Genomic DNA, 17,301 nt, shown 5'->3' on the forward strand with positions numbered 1-17,301 from the left:
TGCCTTGAAAAGGAAATATCTGTTTTGCAAAATAGCCTCTCATTATTTTGTTTATGCATCTACAGCATATCAATTATTTAACTTATATGAATAATTTTGGGAGAAAAAACAGATCCATTCTCACATTCTATAACTGCACAGAAGATCTCCACTTTTTAAAAAATAAAAGATTCTAATGTACTCTTTAAAAATTTATTTATTTGAAAGGTAGTATTAGAGAGAGAGAACCGTCCACTGGTTCACTCCCCAAATGGCTTAAACAGTGAGGGCTGGGTCCAGCTGAAGCCAGGAGCCTAGAACTCCATCTAGGTCTCCCACGTGGGTGGCACTTGAGTCATCTTCCACTGCTTTCCCAGGCACATTAGTGAGGAGCTGGATCAGAAGTCCAGCAGCCACATACGGAATACTGGCATTGCAGGTGGTGTCTTAATCCCCTGCACCACAACACTGACCTCCTAATATGTTTTTCAAGTATAGTTTTCCTTCCATGAACACTAGTAGTGATATTTTCAGAGGATTAAAAGGAGTTTATGATTTCACAGAATGTATTATAACGAGCACAGTGTACATCACAGGCTGAGGACTCACTGCCTCCCTAGGCAGAACATATACTTTTAGGGTCACTTCCTGGCAGATACCTAACCATGTGTTCACTAGTACAAATGCAGCACCCCTAGCTTGTTCTCACAAAGCAGGGACCTGCATTTCCCAAAGCTTACACTCTAAAGACAGTGCATACATAAATGATAAAATGTGTTCGGTTTTGGGGACTGACTTGTTTCATTTTTGTGGTAAGCAAAATGTGCAACTGCTTCCCCTCTGAAAAGTCACTTTTTAAACTATGGAAGAAGATCCTGTAAAGATACTATATACAAAGCACTACATTAAGGTCTCTGCAGAAAATGCAAAGGTTACTCACAATCTTTTTTAGGAATGCGAGAAATGTAAGCAAGAATAATGCAGGGCAGACTATAGTAATGGATATAAAAAATGCCATAAAGGACAGGAGGTAGAGTTTCATTATGGGAGAAGAGAGGAAGCTTTCAGAGAAAAATGGGCTTTCTGTGGAGACTTGAAGGATGAGTTAATGGAAAGGAATTTTACAGAGAAGTGGTACGGAAGATAGGCTTATTAGTAAGCAGTGGTATATCTCTGAGAATTAAATGATTAGTACTTTTACAATTTTTTTAAAATTTTTTTGACAGGCAGAGTGGACAGTGAGAGAGAGAGAGACATAGAGAAAGGTCTTCTTTTACCATTGGTTCACCCTCCAATGGCCGCTGCGCTGTGGCCGGTGCACCGCGCTGATCCGAAGCCAGGAGCCAGGTGCTTCTCCTGATCTCCCATGTGGGTGCAGGGCCCAATCACTTGGGCCATCCTCCATTGCACTCCTGGGCCACAGCAGAGAGCTGGACTGGAAGAGGAGCAATTGGGACAGAATCCGGTGCCCCAACCGGGACTAGAACCTGGGGTGCCGGCGCCGCAGGCAGAGGATTAGCCTAGTGAGCCGCTGCGCCCGTCACTTTTACAATTTCAATATGAATGTCAGACAGGAGTTTAAGGAGATTAAAAAAAAAAAGAATACATTGGCAAAATGAATCAACTGAGTCCAACATACTTAAAGTTATTTTACTTTAAAGTCCAACATACTTAAAAGGAATTTTCCTTAGAAGGGGCTTGACAGAAGGAAAGCTTGACGGAGCCAGCTTCATGACACTTAATCTAAGACACTGACAGCAATTCGTAGAAAATGTCTAATTTTGATAAAAATAAGTAATAAGTATCTCATTACAGAGTACACACTACTGAGATACAGTATACACATTTATGTCCCTTTAAAAAGCAATAGCAAACAATAGTACCAGAGAGCTTCCAAGGTGGTAGAATAGGGAGGGAGCTTACTGCTCTAGTCTAGAGGAAGATAGTTTTAAAAAAGTAGAGAGGCCGGCGCCGCGGCTCAATAGGCTAATCCTCTGCCTGGGGCACCGGCACACCAGGTTCTAGTCCCACTTGGGGTGCCAGATTCTGTCCCGGTTGCTCCTTTTCCAGTCCAGCTCTCTGCTGTGGCCCAGGAGTGCAGTGGAGGATGGCCCAAGTGCTTGGGCCCTGCACCCGCATGGGAGACCAGGAGAAGCACCTGGCTTCTGGCTTTGGATCAGCGTGGTGCGCTGGCCGCAGCGGCCATTAGAGGGTGAACCAATGGTAAAGGAAGACCTCTCTCGCTGTCTCTCTCTCACTGTCCACTCTGCCTGTCCAAAAAAAAAAAAAAAAAAAAAAAGTGGAGAAAACCTGGGTGTGTCACCTTAGGCATGCCCTTAACCCTGGAGAACTGAACAGAGCTCTCTGGCTACACCTAATACAAGCTTCTAGAGATTCACTGAAAGCAGACAATCCACTTATCTACAGAGTCATAGTACAATGATAAAAGCTGCCACGGCAGGTGCCTCGGCTCACTAGGCTAATCTTCCACCTGCGGCACCGGTACTCCAGGTTCTAGTCCTGGTTGGGGTGCCAGTTCTGTCCCGGTTGCTCCTCTTCCAGTCCAGCTCTCTGCTGTGGCCCGGGAAGGCAGTGGAGGATGGCCCAAGTGATTGGGCCCTGCACCTACATGGGAGACCAGGAGGAAGCACCTGGCTCCTGGCTTCGGATCGGTACAGTGTGCCGGCCACAGCGGCCATTTGGGGGGTGAACCAACGGAAGGAAGATCTTTCTCTCTGTCTCTCTCTCTAACTCTGCCTATCACCAAAAAAAAAAAAAAAAAAAAAAAAAAAAAGTTGTCACAGCAGGGTGGGGGTGGGGCCGGGAGGGAGAAACCAACAGGTATCTCCACAAATGCAACAATCCAAGAAGCAAGAATAAGGAAGACAACATGACACTCCCAAAAGAACAAGACACTTCAATACTAAACTATAAAGACGATGAGCTAGAAGATATGCAAGAAATGGAACTAAAAAAACTGATCATAAGATTACATAGAAGTAATCAAAAGCAAACGCACTAACTACTAAAATCTACACAGGACATGAAAGAAAATCTCTCCCATGAAATTGAGATCCTAAGGAGGAATCAAAAGGAAATGGAGAATTCAATAGAACAAATACAAATTGCAGTTGAGAGCCTTAAAAACAGAATCAGTAAGGCAGAAGAGAGAATATTGGACTTAGAAGACAGAGCACAGGAAAGTATACAGTCAAACCAAAGACAAGAGGAAATTAGACATCTAAAAATATTGTTGGTAATCTACAGGATACTATTAAAAACCCCAACATTGGGTTCTAGGAGTTCCTGAAAGCATGGAGAGAGAAAGGATTAGGAGGCCTTTTTAGTGAGATATTAGCAGAAAACTTCCCAGGTTTGGATAAAGAAAGAGATGTCCAAGTACAGGAAGTACGCAGAATTCCTAATAGACATGACCAGAAAAGATCCTCACCAAGACACACTGTCATCAAACTCACCACAGTGAAACATAAAGAAAAGATTCTAAAATGTGCAAGAGAGAAACACCACATTACTTTCAGAGGATCTCCAACTGGACTCACAGCAGACTTCTCATCAGAAAGCCTGCAGTCAAAGAGAAACTGGTGAGATATAGCCCAAGTCCTAAGAGAAAAAAACTGTCAGTCCAGAATATTATACCCTGCAAAGCTCTAGTTTGTGAATGAAGGTGAAACAAAGACCTTTCATAACATACAAAAATTGAAAGAATTTGTCACCACACATCCAGCCCTGCAAAAGATGCTTAAGGATGTGTTCTATACAGGGACACAGAAACATGGTCATCAATATGAAAGAAGGTAAAGGAAGAAAAAGATCAAAGGAAATTCAAAGTATAAATTAGGAATAATTTTGGAAAAATGGCAGGGCAAAGTTATAACTTATCAATAGTCATACTGAATGTAAACAGCCTCAACTCCCCAGTTAAAAGGCACAGACTGGCTGAATGGATTGAAAAAACAAAACTCATCTATTTGCTGCCTACAAGAAATACATCTTACCAACAAAGATGCATGCAGACTGAAAGTGAGATGTTGGAAAAAGATATTCCATGCCAACAGAAACCAAAAAAGAGCTTCACAGCCATCTTAATATCAGACAAAATAGACTTTAACAAAAAAACTGTCAAAAGAGACAAAGAAGAGCACTATATAATGATTAAGGGATCAATTCAAAAGGAAGATGTAACTATATGCACCTGGCAATTTAAAAGAAAGGTTAAGGGGCCGGTGCCATGGCTCACTGGGTTGATCCTCAAGCTGTGGCGCCGGCATCCCATATGGGGGCTGGTTCTAGTCCTGGTTGCTCCACTTCCAGTCCAGCTCTCTGCTGTGGCCCAGGAGGGCAGTGGATGATGGCCCAAGTGTTTGGGCCCCTGCACCCGCATGGGAGACAAGGAAGAAGCACCTGGCTCCTGGCTTCAGATCAGCACAGCTCCAGCCATTGCAGCCATTTGGGGAGTGAACTAGCAGATGGAAGACCTTTCTCTCTATCTCTCTCTCACTGTCTGTAACTCTACCTGTCAAATAAATAAATATCTTTTAAAAAAAAGGTTAAGGGATTTAAAGGGAGCTTAGGACTCTAATACAATAGTATCGGGGACTTCAATACCCCACTTTCAGCAATGGACAGATCAACCAGACAGAAAATCAACAAGGAAACAGCAGGTTTAATCTACACTATAGACCAAACAGAACTAACATATCTACAGAACTTTTCATTCTACAGTTGCAGAATACACATTCTTCTCAGCAGTGCATGGAACTTTCTCTAGGACTGACCACATACTAGGCCATAAAGCAAGTCTCAGCATCCAAAAAAAATTGAAATCATACCATGCCTCTTCTTGGACTACAATCAAATGAAGCTGGAAATCAGCAACTCAGGAATCTCTAGAGCATATGCAAACACATGGAGACTAAACAACATGCTCCTTAATGGACAGTGGGTCATAGAAGAAATCAAAAACTTTCTGGAAACAAATGAAGATGACAACACAACATATCAAAACTTATGGGCTACAGCAAAAACAGTGTTAAGAGGAAAGTTTATAGCAATAGGTGCCTACATCAAGAAATTGGAAAGGCACCAAAGAAATGAACTATCAATGCATCTTAAAGATCTAGAAAAATAACAACAAACCAAACCCAAAACTAGTAGGAGAAAAGAAATAATTAGAAAACAAATCGACAAAATTGAATCAAAAAATTTTCAAAAGATCAGCAAAATGGGGCCAGCACTATGGCATTGTAGGTAAAGCTGCCGCCTGCAGTACCTGCATCCCACATGGGTGCCGGTTCGAGTTCTGGCTGCTCCACTTCCGATCCAACTCTCCGCTACAGCCTGGGAAAGCAGTGGAAGATGGTCCAAACCATTGGACCCCTGCACCTGAATGGGAGACCCAAAAGAAGCTCCTGGCTCCTGGCTTTGGATCAGCACAGCTCCGGCCATTGCCGCCAACTGGGGAGTGAATCAGCAGATAGAAGACCTTCCTCCCTCCCTCTCCCTCCCCTCCCCACCTCTCCTTCTTTCAGTGTAACTCTTTCAAATAAATAAATAAGTCTTAAAAAAAGGGATGACCCAAATCAATAGAGATGAAAAAGGAAATGTAACAGCAGACAGCCCAGAAATAAAAAGAGTAGTAAGAAATTACTACAAAGAGTTGTATGACAACAAACTGGGAAATCTAGCAGAAATGGATAGATTCCTGGGTACATATAACCTACCTAAATTGAGCCATGAAGACACAGAAAACCTAAACAGACCCATAACCAAGTCAGAAATTAAATCAGTAATAAAGGCCCTCCCAACAAAGAAAAGCTCAGGACCGGATGGATTCACTGCTGAATTCTACCAGACATTTAATGAAGAACTAACTCCAATTCTTCTCAAACTATTCAAAGTAATTGAGAGAGGGAATCCTCCCAAATTTTTTATGCAGCTAGCATCCTAAACCTGAAAAAGATGCAGCAGAGAAAGAGAATTAGACCAATTTCCCTGATGAACATAGACGCAATAATCCTCAACAAAATTCTAGCTGATAGAATCCAACAACACATCAGAAAGATCATCCATCCAGACAGGGTGGGATTTATCCCTGGTATACAGGGATGGTTCATCATTCGTAAATCAATCAATGTGATACATCACATTAACAAATTGAAGAATAAAAACCATATGATTATCTCAATAGATGCAGAGAAAGCATTTGATAAAATACAACACCCTTTCATGATGAAAACTCTAAGCAAACTGGGTATAGAAGGAACATACCTCAACACAATCAAGGCAATTTATAAAAAATCCACAGCCAGCATCCTATTGAATAGGGGAAAATCAGAAGCATTTCTGCTGAGATCCGGTACCAGACAAGGAAGCCCACTTTCACCATTGCTATTCAATATGCTATTGGAAATTTTAGCCAGAGGTATTAGGCAAGAAAAAGAAATCAAAGGGATTCAAATTGGGAAGGAAGAAGTCAAACTATCCCTCTTTGCAGATAACATGATTCTTTATTTAGGCGATCCAAAGAACTCCACTAAGAGACTATTAGAACTCATAGAAGAGTTTGGGAAAGTAGCAGGATATAAAATCAATACACAAAAATCAACAGCCTTTGTATACACAGACAACACCACACCCGAGAAAGAACTGCTAAGATCAATCACATTCACAATAGCTACAAAAACAATCAAATACCTTAGAATAAACATAACCAAGGATGTCAAAGATCTCTACGATGAAAATTACAAAACTTTAAAGAAAGATATGGAAGAAGATACAAAAAAATGGAAAAATCTGCCATTCTCATGGATTCAAAGAATCAATATCATGAAAATGTCCAATCTTCCAAAAGCAATTTATATATTCAATGCGAAACCAATCAAAATACCAACGACGTTCTTCTCAGATCTGGAAAAAATGATTCTGAAATTCATATGGAGGCACAGACGACCTCGAATACCTAAAACAATCTTATACAACAAAGCCAGAGGCATCACAATACCAGATTTCAGGACATACTACAGGGCAATTATAATCAAAACAGCATTGTACTGGTACAAAAACAGATCGATAATCCAATGCAACAGAATAGAAACACCAGAAATCAATTCAAGCAACTATAACCAATTAATATTTGATTAAGGAGTATTGGGCATTGCCTAAAACCTCCATTACAACATGGCGCCTGGCAGATGTTCAAGGGGTGTGTTTGTGGCTGCTGCAGTTAAGCCACGTAAGATCAGACCACCTGCAGGGATAGGTCCACTTTAGTTCCAGACACAGGGACAGTGCATGATCCTTATACTTTAAGATGCCCCTGTGCATGGTCCACCCACACCTTCATGACCTTTTCGCTGATTTGCTCCCCTGCTGCCTTATAAGCCTATACACTTCCTCAATAAAATAGTTTCTGCTTCGACAGAACTCACGGGTGCTTGCTGTGTTCTTGACCTGTCGACCTTACCTTTCCCGTTCACCTTGTCGGGGAGTGCTTGTAGTGTTCCCTGCTGGTCAGGGGCCAGCCTCAGGCTTAAGACCCCAACAAAGGAGCGAAAAGCAATTCCTGGAGCAAGGACAGATTGTTCAACAAATGGTGCTGGGAAAATTGGATTTCCACCTAACACCTTACACAAAAATCCACTCAACATGGATTAAAGATTAAATCTATGACCCAACACCATCAAATTATTAGAGAACATCGGAGAAACCCTGCAAGATATTGGCACAGGCAAATAATTCTTGGAAAGACCCCAGAGGCACAGGCAGTCAAAGCCAAAATTAACATTTGGGATTACATCAAATTGAGAAGTTTCTGTACTGCAAAAGAAACAGGAAAGTGAAGAGGCAACCGACAGAATGGGAGAAAATATTTGCAAATTATGCAACTGATAAAGAATTAATAACCAGAATGTACAAAGAAATCAAGAAAATCCATAACAACCAAACAAGCAACCCACTTAAGAGATGAGCCAAGGACCTAAACAGACATTTTTCAAAAGAGGAAATCCAAACGACCAACAGACACATGAAAAAAATGCTCAGGATCACTAGCCATCTGGGAAATGCAAATCAAAACCACAATGAGATTTCACCTCATTCCTGTTAGAACGGCTTTCATACAGAAAATAAATGCTGGAGAGGATGTGAGGAAAAAAGGTATCCTAATGCACTGTTGGTGGGAATGTAAACTGGTAAAGCTACTACGGAGGTATGGCGGAAGTATGGAGATACCTCCGAAATCTGAATATAGATCTACCATATGACCCAGACATCCCACTCCTGGGAATTTATCCAAGAGAAATGAAATCAGCATATGAAAGAGTTATCTGTATCCCTATGTTTATTGCAGCTCAATTCACAATAGCTAAGATATGGAATCAACCCCAATGTCCGTCAACTGAAGACTGGATAAAGAAATTATGGATATGTACACCATGGACTACTACAGAGTGGTTAAAAAAAATGAAATTGTCGTTTACAACAAAAAGGATGAAACTGTAAAACATCATACTTATTGAAATAAGCCAGTCCCAAAAGGACAAATACTATATATTCTCATGGATCTGCGATAATTAATAGAACACCAAAAAGATAATCTCTAGAAATGAAACTGACACTTTGAGATGTAATGACTTTGAACAGCCCTTGTCTTGACTGTTGAGCAGCAGGTTTTTTTTTCCCCATACAATTTGTTGAATTCTTTACTTAGTATAGAGTTAATTGTATGTATATAAAGTTAAGTGAAAATAGAACTTAGTAAAAAACAAGAATAGGAATAGTAGAGAGAGGAGGACGAGGGATGGGAGTGTGGGTGGGAAAGGCGGGTATGGTAAGAATTCTTATGTTCCTAAAGTAGTACTTAAGAAATGCATGAAGTTTCTATGGAAAATAAAAAAAGGGAACAGCAGATGAAAAATCTCTTAAAAGGTCTAAGACCCAAAAAGGGAGATTTTCAAATGACAAGCATTATCTAAACTCAAATTAATAAAAGGAATAAAAGAAATCCATCTATTACTATTTTTCCTTTCCATTCCCAACTCCAAATCTTTAAAAAAAAAAATGAGGAATAGAAGACTGGTGCAGGGGCCAGGGTTGTGGCACAGCAGGTTAATCCACGGCCTGTTATGCCAGCATCCCGTATCAGAGAACTGGTTCAAGTCTCAGCTGCTCCACTTCTGGATCCAGTTCTCTACTAATAGGCCTGGGAAAGCAGCAGAAGATGGCCTATATATTTGGATCTCTGTCACCCACATGGAAGTCCCAAATAGAATTTCGGGGTCCTCGCTTCAGCCTGGCCCAGCCCTATCTGTTGTGGTCATTTGCAGAGTACACCAAGGGATGGAAGATTTCTGTATATCTCCCTCTCTCTGACACTCTGCTTTCCAAATAAATAAAATAAATTTTAAAAAAGAGAGAGTGACTCAGATTGTAGTCCAATCTTCCACTAACATATGGGTCAGTGATCTCTCAGGAGCTTTGAACTGGAGAACTATGCTATTCAGGATTGACGTCAATACTGCACCACCATAAAAGTATTAATAACAGAGTATAGTGAAAGAAACATAGGCTGGTCTCAGTGACCCTAAAACTCATCCCTGCTGTTTACAGCAGGATCAGGTCTCAGGCAAGTGGCAGAGTAGTCATTAGCAAAACGCAGTGGAAAAGATGGATCCAAGAGCTTGGCATCTCTTTTTTTTTTTTTTTTTTTATTTATTTATTTATTTATTTTTTTTGACAGGCAGAGTGGACAGTGAGAGAGAGAGACAGAGAGAAAGGTCTTCCTTTGCCGTTGGTTCACCCTCCAATGGCCGCCGCGGCCTGCGCGCTGCGGCCGGCGCACCGCACTGATCCGATGGCAGGAGCCAGGAGCCAGGTGCTTTTCCTGGTCTCCCCTGGGGTGCAGGGCCCAAGCACCTGGGCCATCCTCCACTGCACTCCTTGGCCACAGCAGAGGGCTGGCCTGGAAGAGGGGCAACCGGGACAGAATCCGGCGCCCCAACCGGGACTAGAACCCGGTGTGCCGGCGCCGCTAGGCGGAGGATTAGCCTAGTGAGCCGCGGCGCCGGCCCTTGGCATCTCTTAAAAACAATAATTGTTATTGCCAATTAAAGATCCTAAGAGGCAACAGGACAAACAGTTGAGAATTTTTGTAGGAAATAATAAGGGGCCAGTGCTGTGGCATAGAAGGTTAAGACTCTGTCTGCTATGTCAGCATCCCATATGGGTTCCAGTTTGAGTCCCGGCTGTTCTACTTCTGATCCAGCTTCCTGCTAAAGCACCTGGGAAAGCAGAAGATGGTCCAAGTGCTTGGGCTCCTGCACCCACATGGGAGATCTGGAAGAAGCTCCTGGCTCCTCACTTTGGCCTGGCCCAATGCTGGCCATTGTGGCTGTTTTGGGGGTGAACCAGCAGATGGAAAAATCTCTCTTTCTCATTCTCTCTCCTCCTATTTCTGATTTTCAAATAAATAAATAAATAAATTTTTTTTTGAAAAAAGAAATACTAAATCTTAGAGGACTTATAATTTTTATTGCCATCCTAGCTTTCCGTAAATTTTGTTTGGAAACAGAAAGACAAAATTAATGGAAAATAGTGACCAATTGAGAAAACCAAAACCCTGATTATTTTTTATTGCTTTTCTTTAAACAATATCTAGCCAGTCATGAAAAATCATATATTACTCCAGTTAGATAAAATGTCCAAAATAGGTAAATTCATAGACATAAAATAAATCAGTCATCACATAGAGCTGGTAACTCTATGTGGGCCCTGCACCCACGCAGGAGGCCCAGAGGAGGTTCCCGGCTTCAGATCGGCTCAGCCCTGGCCGTTGCGGCCACTGAGAGGTGAAACACCAGATAGAAGCTCTTGCGCTTTCTCTCTCTCTCTCTGTCTCTCCCTCTCTCTCTCTCGGTCTCTCCCTCTCTCTCTGCCTTTCAAACAAATAAAATTAAATATTAAAAAAAGAACTATTTCTCAATGTAAAATCATGTTTCTTGCAACAAAAAGTTCATGATCTAGATTATATAAAGCAACCAAAAGTATTAAATGACACAGTTTGTCATACTTCTTGCCACATTCACAAGGATAGTGTTCTGAAGAGATGAAATATGATCACCTAACCACTGTGGAAAAGCCACCAGAGTCACAACAAATGTCCAGTTGTTTTTGTTCTTCTACCAGTTCAAACAACAGAAACCAGACTTCCTTCAGTGCAGACTCTGAGAACTCCTTTCCTATTCTGGACCTGTAATTACAATTCCATTTTGACTACCTCAGTAACATCTTTATCAGACTTGCTATAAAAGAATTAGGAATTAGTAGCTTGTGGAACTGACACGTAACATTCTCTCTCGGCTGTAAGAGAAAAATATGTTCTTTTGCCTTTTCACCAGGGAACAGAAACATCAAAAGGAGTACTAGAGGGAACAGAGCTAGAATGACCAATGTCCTCAGATTTAGGCCCCGCTCAGCTACTAAGGGTCAAAGTGAAGCAGGGCAAATCATTTCATCTGTTCCTTCACCACAACGTGAGAGAAGCTGACTACTTAGCTCTTAAGACTCTTTTCTGTTTCAAAATGCTATGATTTTGTGATTATCTACTTATAAATCTGACTTAAAAGGTACTCTTTCTTGATTAACAAAATGTTAAGATGTGCAATCTTTCTCAATGATAAAAGAGAATACTGACTTACATTCAGTCTTAGAGTCAACTCTGTGCCTTTGCCCATACTGCAAACATTGCTCCTAAGAGAACGTTTATTTGAAACAACAAAAAAGCTTTATTTGGCAGCATCCTAACCACCAAAACATTTGAAGGAATTGTTTACTTCCAAGTTTTATAGAAAAGAAAACAGAGACAAGGAAACATTTTGTAGTACAGTTCTAAGAGCTGTACTTTAGTTGTTGATGGCATGTAGCGTAAATGAGCATCAGTGACTGACAAGATTTCCACTAGATTCTATGTAAATGTTTATCAAATTATAGCCTCATCAAAGCAATTAAGACAAAATAAAGGCTAATATATATATGATCCAAATATAATCTCATGTATTCTATAATAAAGATGAAATTCAAACAATAATTACTATAATACCACAGATATTTTAAAAAGATCATAAAGGAATAGAAATTAACAGAAATAAATCAACAATCATTACTAAATAATCAACATCTACAGTAACTACTTTTTAAAGGAATAACACTTTACAAAATATAAAATAAGACTCACTTGGTTCTAGCTTCTTCAGGTCCTCCAGTTTAAATTCTTCTTGGGACTGTGTGGACTAAAGTTAAAATAGGTATATTAACCTTTTTATTACAAAGATTTCACTGTACTCTATCTCTTAAGCAGCAAGAACTAGCTCATCAAAATGAATCTATTTCTTGTTTCTAAGGTTGAAAATGAAAAGTCTCAAACTGATTTGTGCATTCCTGGAACATTCATGCTAAAAGTAACAGAAAAAAAACGAAGTCATATCTTTTATTTCTATAATTCATAAATATAAATTAAATCACTTATGTGTAAATTTAATAAATGAAGTACCATTGTTATAAAATCCTTCTGGGACAGTATTATTTTTGGCATGAATGTCTAATGTTTTACCAGGATAGTTCATTATAATTTACTTTTCTTGTATTAGGAAGCAGAAAAAAACTCTATTTACCTGTAAAGCTGCACTTCGCAATTCCAAGCATGTTGCAATTTTGCCTATGGTTTTCTGTAGGAAAAATAAATTAATGCCCAAATTATTACAACTGTTAGTTGTTGAAAATCAAGTTAATCTCTACTGACAAGAGATCTATGACTCTTAAATGAATTGATTTCTTTCTAGCATCTTACAGACTTTAAAGGAAAGAAATGGGTGGGAGGCAAAGGACTGAGATGAAGGAGAGAAGGTGCACGTGTCCTCTCCTGACCTAGCAGGCGATACACCAAATTCTAAATCAGGCCTGCTCTGGTGACAGCTTTACTTTATAGCTTTCCTCTGACTTGTTCAATGAAGCACAAGAGTAATGCAAAGCAAAATCAATATATGTGGTGTACAGTGACAAATTTTATGGTCAGATCTGTTTAATGTAACATAATGAGCTATAAAATAGACACAAATATTAGGGCACAATCCTTGCCTGTAATAAACTTATATTCTATTACATGAGATAAGACATATAGAAACATTATAAAGTAAGACACTCAATTACTACGGAGTTAAGCTCCAATAACCCTACGTACTGAATTTCTACAAAGAGTTTAGAAAATTGTCATGGTTCAATTGTCTGAAGTCCCAAACTGAATTCAGGAGATAGCTTTTAAAGATAAAGGGGCTGGGGGCAGTTGTCACTGTGAAATGAGCATTCAGTGACCAGCCAAGGAACTGTGACTAATTCTGAAAAGAAGACACTTTCAGATCTGCCCTTTAAGAAGATTGTTATGATAAAAGTATACACATAGGTTGAAATAGAAAAAAAGACTAAAAGAAAAACCAATCAAGCTAGTTCTACTGTCCAGGTAAACAATAATCACAATAATATCAATGACTGGGATAGAAACAAGGAAACTCACGCGAGAAACATCCATCTCAGTCGGCAGATCAATCATGCCCATTAAGACATTGAAGTCCTCCCCAAAAGAAATTTATGCTTTATTAGGAATAAATCCAGGCCACAAGCGAAGTATTTACATACAATGTTTATACTGCCTATACAAAGAAATGCTTTGAAAAGAAAATGACATTTTGGGAGCCAGTGTTGTGATGTAGAGAATAAAGTCACCTCCTATGACTCTGGCATCCGATATGGGCACAGCTTCATGTCCCAGGTGCTTCACTTCCAATCTAGCTCCCTGCTAGTAGCCTGAGAAAAGCAGAGGAAGATGGGCCCTGCCACCTATGTGGGAGACTCAGAGGAAGTTCCTGGTTCCTAGCTTCAGACAATCCTAGCTCTGGTCACTGCGGCCGTCTGGGGAGTGAACCAGCAGATGAAAGATCTCTGTCTCTGTCTCTCCCTCTAACTCTTTCAAAATAAATAAATAAATTCCTTTTAAAAAGTGTTATGTACATAAAATCTATATCCCCAAATCACGGCTGTTCAAATATACCACTCAACACTGATGAAACTAGTAAAAACTTTTAACTATAAATGTAATAGCAATAATAATAATGGGTAATAAGTAATGAACACTTGAATGACAGGCTCTCCTGATTGGCAAATGTTAATTCATTTAATACTCACTATAAGTTAAATAGGCATGAAAAACGAAGCACAGAGAGGTAGAGTACTTGTAACTTGTCTGAGACATCAATGACAGCAAAATATATAACAAAGCAACACACTTTTTTAAAGATTTATTTATTTATTTGAAAGTCAGAGTTACACAGAGAGAGGAGAGGAAGAGACAGAGAGAGGTTCACTCTGGTTCACTTCTGGTTCACTCCCCGATTGGCCGTGCCAGTCAGAGCTACACCAATCCAAAGCCAGGAGCCAGGAGCTTCTTCCTGGTCTCCCACGCAGGTGCAGGGGTCCAAGGACTTGGGTCATCTTCTACTGCTTTCTCAGGCCATAGCAGACAGCTGGATGGGAAGTAGAGCAGCTGGGACTTGAACCGGTGCCCATACGGCATGCCTGCACTGTGGCAGCGGCTTTATCCGTTACACCACAGCGCCAGCCCCAAGCAGCATACTTTTAATACCAGCCAGTTGTAACTTTTTATATTTCTTTTTTTATTTATTTGAAAGGCAGAATTACAGAGAGAGAAAGGTTGAGACAGAAAGAGATCTCTACCTGCTGGTCCACTCCGCAAATGACCACAATGGCCGAAGCTGAGTAGATTTCAAAACCAGGAGCCAGGACCTTCCTCTGGGTCTCCCATGTGGATGCAGGGGCCCAAGCACTTGGGCCATCCTCTGCTGCCCTCCCAGGTGCATTAGCAGGGAGCTGGATTGGAAGATCAGCTGGGACATAAACCAGTGCCTAAATGGGACGCCGGTGTCAACAGGCGGAAGCTTTACTCACTACTCCACAACACTGGCCCCACTTTGTATATTCCTTTAAAATTGATTTTGTAGGGGCTGATGCTGTGGCATGGTGGGTTAAAGTCCAGACATGTAGTGCCAGCATCCCATATGTGTGCCAGCTCAAGTCCTGGCTGTTCCACTTCCAACCCAGCTCCCTGCTAATGTGCCTGGAAAAGCAGTGGAAGATGGCCCAACAGTTTAGGCCCCCGCACCCACATGTGAGACCTGGAAGAAGCTTCTGGCTCCTGGCTTCAGATGGGCTCAGCTCCATCGTGGCCATTTGGGGACTGAACCAGCAGATGGGAGATCTCTTTCTTTCTCTACCTCTCTCTGTAACTTTTTCAAATAAATAAAATGAATTTTAAAAAATTGATTTGTAGAAAAGATTTTGTTAAATGAGCTAAATCAGTGACTAAATATTTTAAAATATTAATTATGAGGCAGGTGTTGGAGTGTAGTGGTTAAGACTGGGTTTAAGGCTGCACTCTGCTCCTGTTCCAGCTACTTGCTAATGTGCACCCTGGGAGACAGGTGACAGCTCAAGTGCCACCCATGTAGACCAGGCATTGAGTTCCTGGCTCCTGACTTCAGCCTTGCCCAGCCCTGGCTGTTGCAGACATTTGGAAGTGAACCAGTAGATAAAAGATCTCTGTCTGTCTGTATATGTCTCTCTCTGGTTCTAATACAGTCTCTCTGCCTTTCAAATAAATTTTCTAAAAAATAAAAAATTTAAATAAATGCATAAAAAGATTAGTTAGCTTCTTTTCCTTTTTACTATAAAATCCATTTGATTTCATGCTTTTAAAATTTAAGGTAAAATGTTGTTCAACTATTAGCCCACTAACAAACTATTTTAAATTTATTATTTTTTTTTTGTTTTGGACAGGCAGAGTTAGACAGTGTGAGAGAGAGAGAGAGAGAGAGAGTTGAGCCCAACTATTTTAAATTTAAACAGTTCTTCAAGCTAAGCAGAAATAGAAAAAGTTAAACTTTTTATACAGAAATCTACTTAACTATGGCAAAAGACCAATAGGCATTATTCATAACTATTTTAAGGAACCACACCCAACCTCAGTATTAAAAAAGTGGAACGCTATAATTTCTACTGTAGCATTAACTTTGAAAACATGTAGAATTTATTGATGTCAAAACCTAGTACTTGCTAATAGTTATTTCACCTTTCTTAGAAATATACAGTTCAGCCGGTGCCGCAGCTCACTAAGCTAATCTTCTGCCTGCGGCGCCGACACTGTGGGTTCTAGTCCTGGTCGGGGCACCAGATTCTGTCCCGGTTGCTCCTCTTCCAGGCCAGCTCTCTGCTGTGGCCTGGGAAGGCAGTGGAGGATGGCCCGGGTGCTTGGGCCCTGTTTCCGCATGGGAGACCAGGAGGAAGCACCTGGCTCCTGACTTCGGATCGGCACAGTGCACCGGCCGCTGCGGCCATTTTGGGGGGTGAACCAACAGAAAAAGGAGGACCTTTCTCTCTGTCTCTTTCTCTCTCACTGTCTGACTCTGCCTGTCAAAAAAAAAAAAAAAAAAAAAAAGAAAAAGAAAAAGAAATATACAGTTCAGAAAAACGATTAAGAAGCACAAGTTCACATGAGTATAAGTACCGACAATGAACATACATTAAGACTAAGCACTAAAAGCATTTAATTATAGAAAGACCCACTAGCACTTCATTAAAATTAACTGCTTATATAACTTAATATGGTACAGAAATGGAAAATGTTCTTATTTTCAGAATACTGGTTATTTTATTTTATCGTTACTAGCAAAACTGACATCTCAAAAGATGACTTACAGGAAAGGATGGGTTAAAAATAAGAGGTAAGCTAATTTTGCTAAAATGTACTCCATTTATATAAGGAAAAACAGCTTTAAAAATATACAACAAGTAATGTACTCTCACTTAATCCAGACTTACTTTTTATACTTAAACAGCCAGTTGCCTACTGTGTAGCTAGGGCAGAGTGGGGAGAGGTAGGAAGGAGGTAGAGGTGAAATGCGGGGAAGGGGCAATGTAAAATCTAAAACCAGCATACAGTATTGGGGTTCTCATTACCACCAAATCTGACACAAAACAGGCAAAGACTTTCTAAGCATCATAAGACAGGATGTTCTATTCTGTCCAGAAACTTAGATGAGAAAAATCTACTACACCAAAGGAGGGAATTCAGTGGAATGAAAGCCTTTGGCAGCAATTTGTTGGCTACTAAGCCAGTTGTTATAATGACAAAACTATTGAGAACGGAAATGAAAGCAAACTGATCATGAGGGAGTAAGAATC

At 40.4% G+C, this 17,301-nt stretch overlaps 1 protein-coding gene across 3 annotated transcripts in view; it reads right to left on the minus strand.

Moving 5' to 3' along the window:
- The window catches only part of AIDA (axin interactor, dorsalization associated), a 59,165-nt gene that overhangs the window by 23,631 nt on the left and 18,233 nt on the right, over positions 1–17,301 (minus strand). For all 3 annotated transcript variants that reach the window (XM_008268388.5, XM_002717493.6, XM_089312242.1), the window contains exons 3-4: positions 12,666–12,719; positions 12,230–12,284 (exon numbers count right to left, since the gene is read on the minus strand). In XM_008268388.5, the coding sequence (XP_008266610.1) occupies positions 12,230–12,284; positions 12,666–12,719 (109 nt within the window). The remainder of the gene's footprint in view (positions 1–12,229; positions 12,285–12,665; positions 12,720–17,301) is intronic.

Source organism: Oryctolagus cuniculus, chromosome 13 (assembly GCF_051225735.1).
Source record: "Oryctolagus cuniculus isolate XC-2025 breed Fujian yellow rabbit chromosome 13, ASM5122573v1, whole genome shotgun sequence".
Taxonomy (NCBI): Eukaryota; Metazoa; Chordata; class Mammalia; order Lagomorpha; family Leporidae; genus Oryctolagus; species Oryctolagus cuniculus.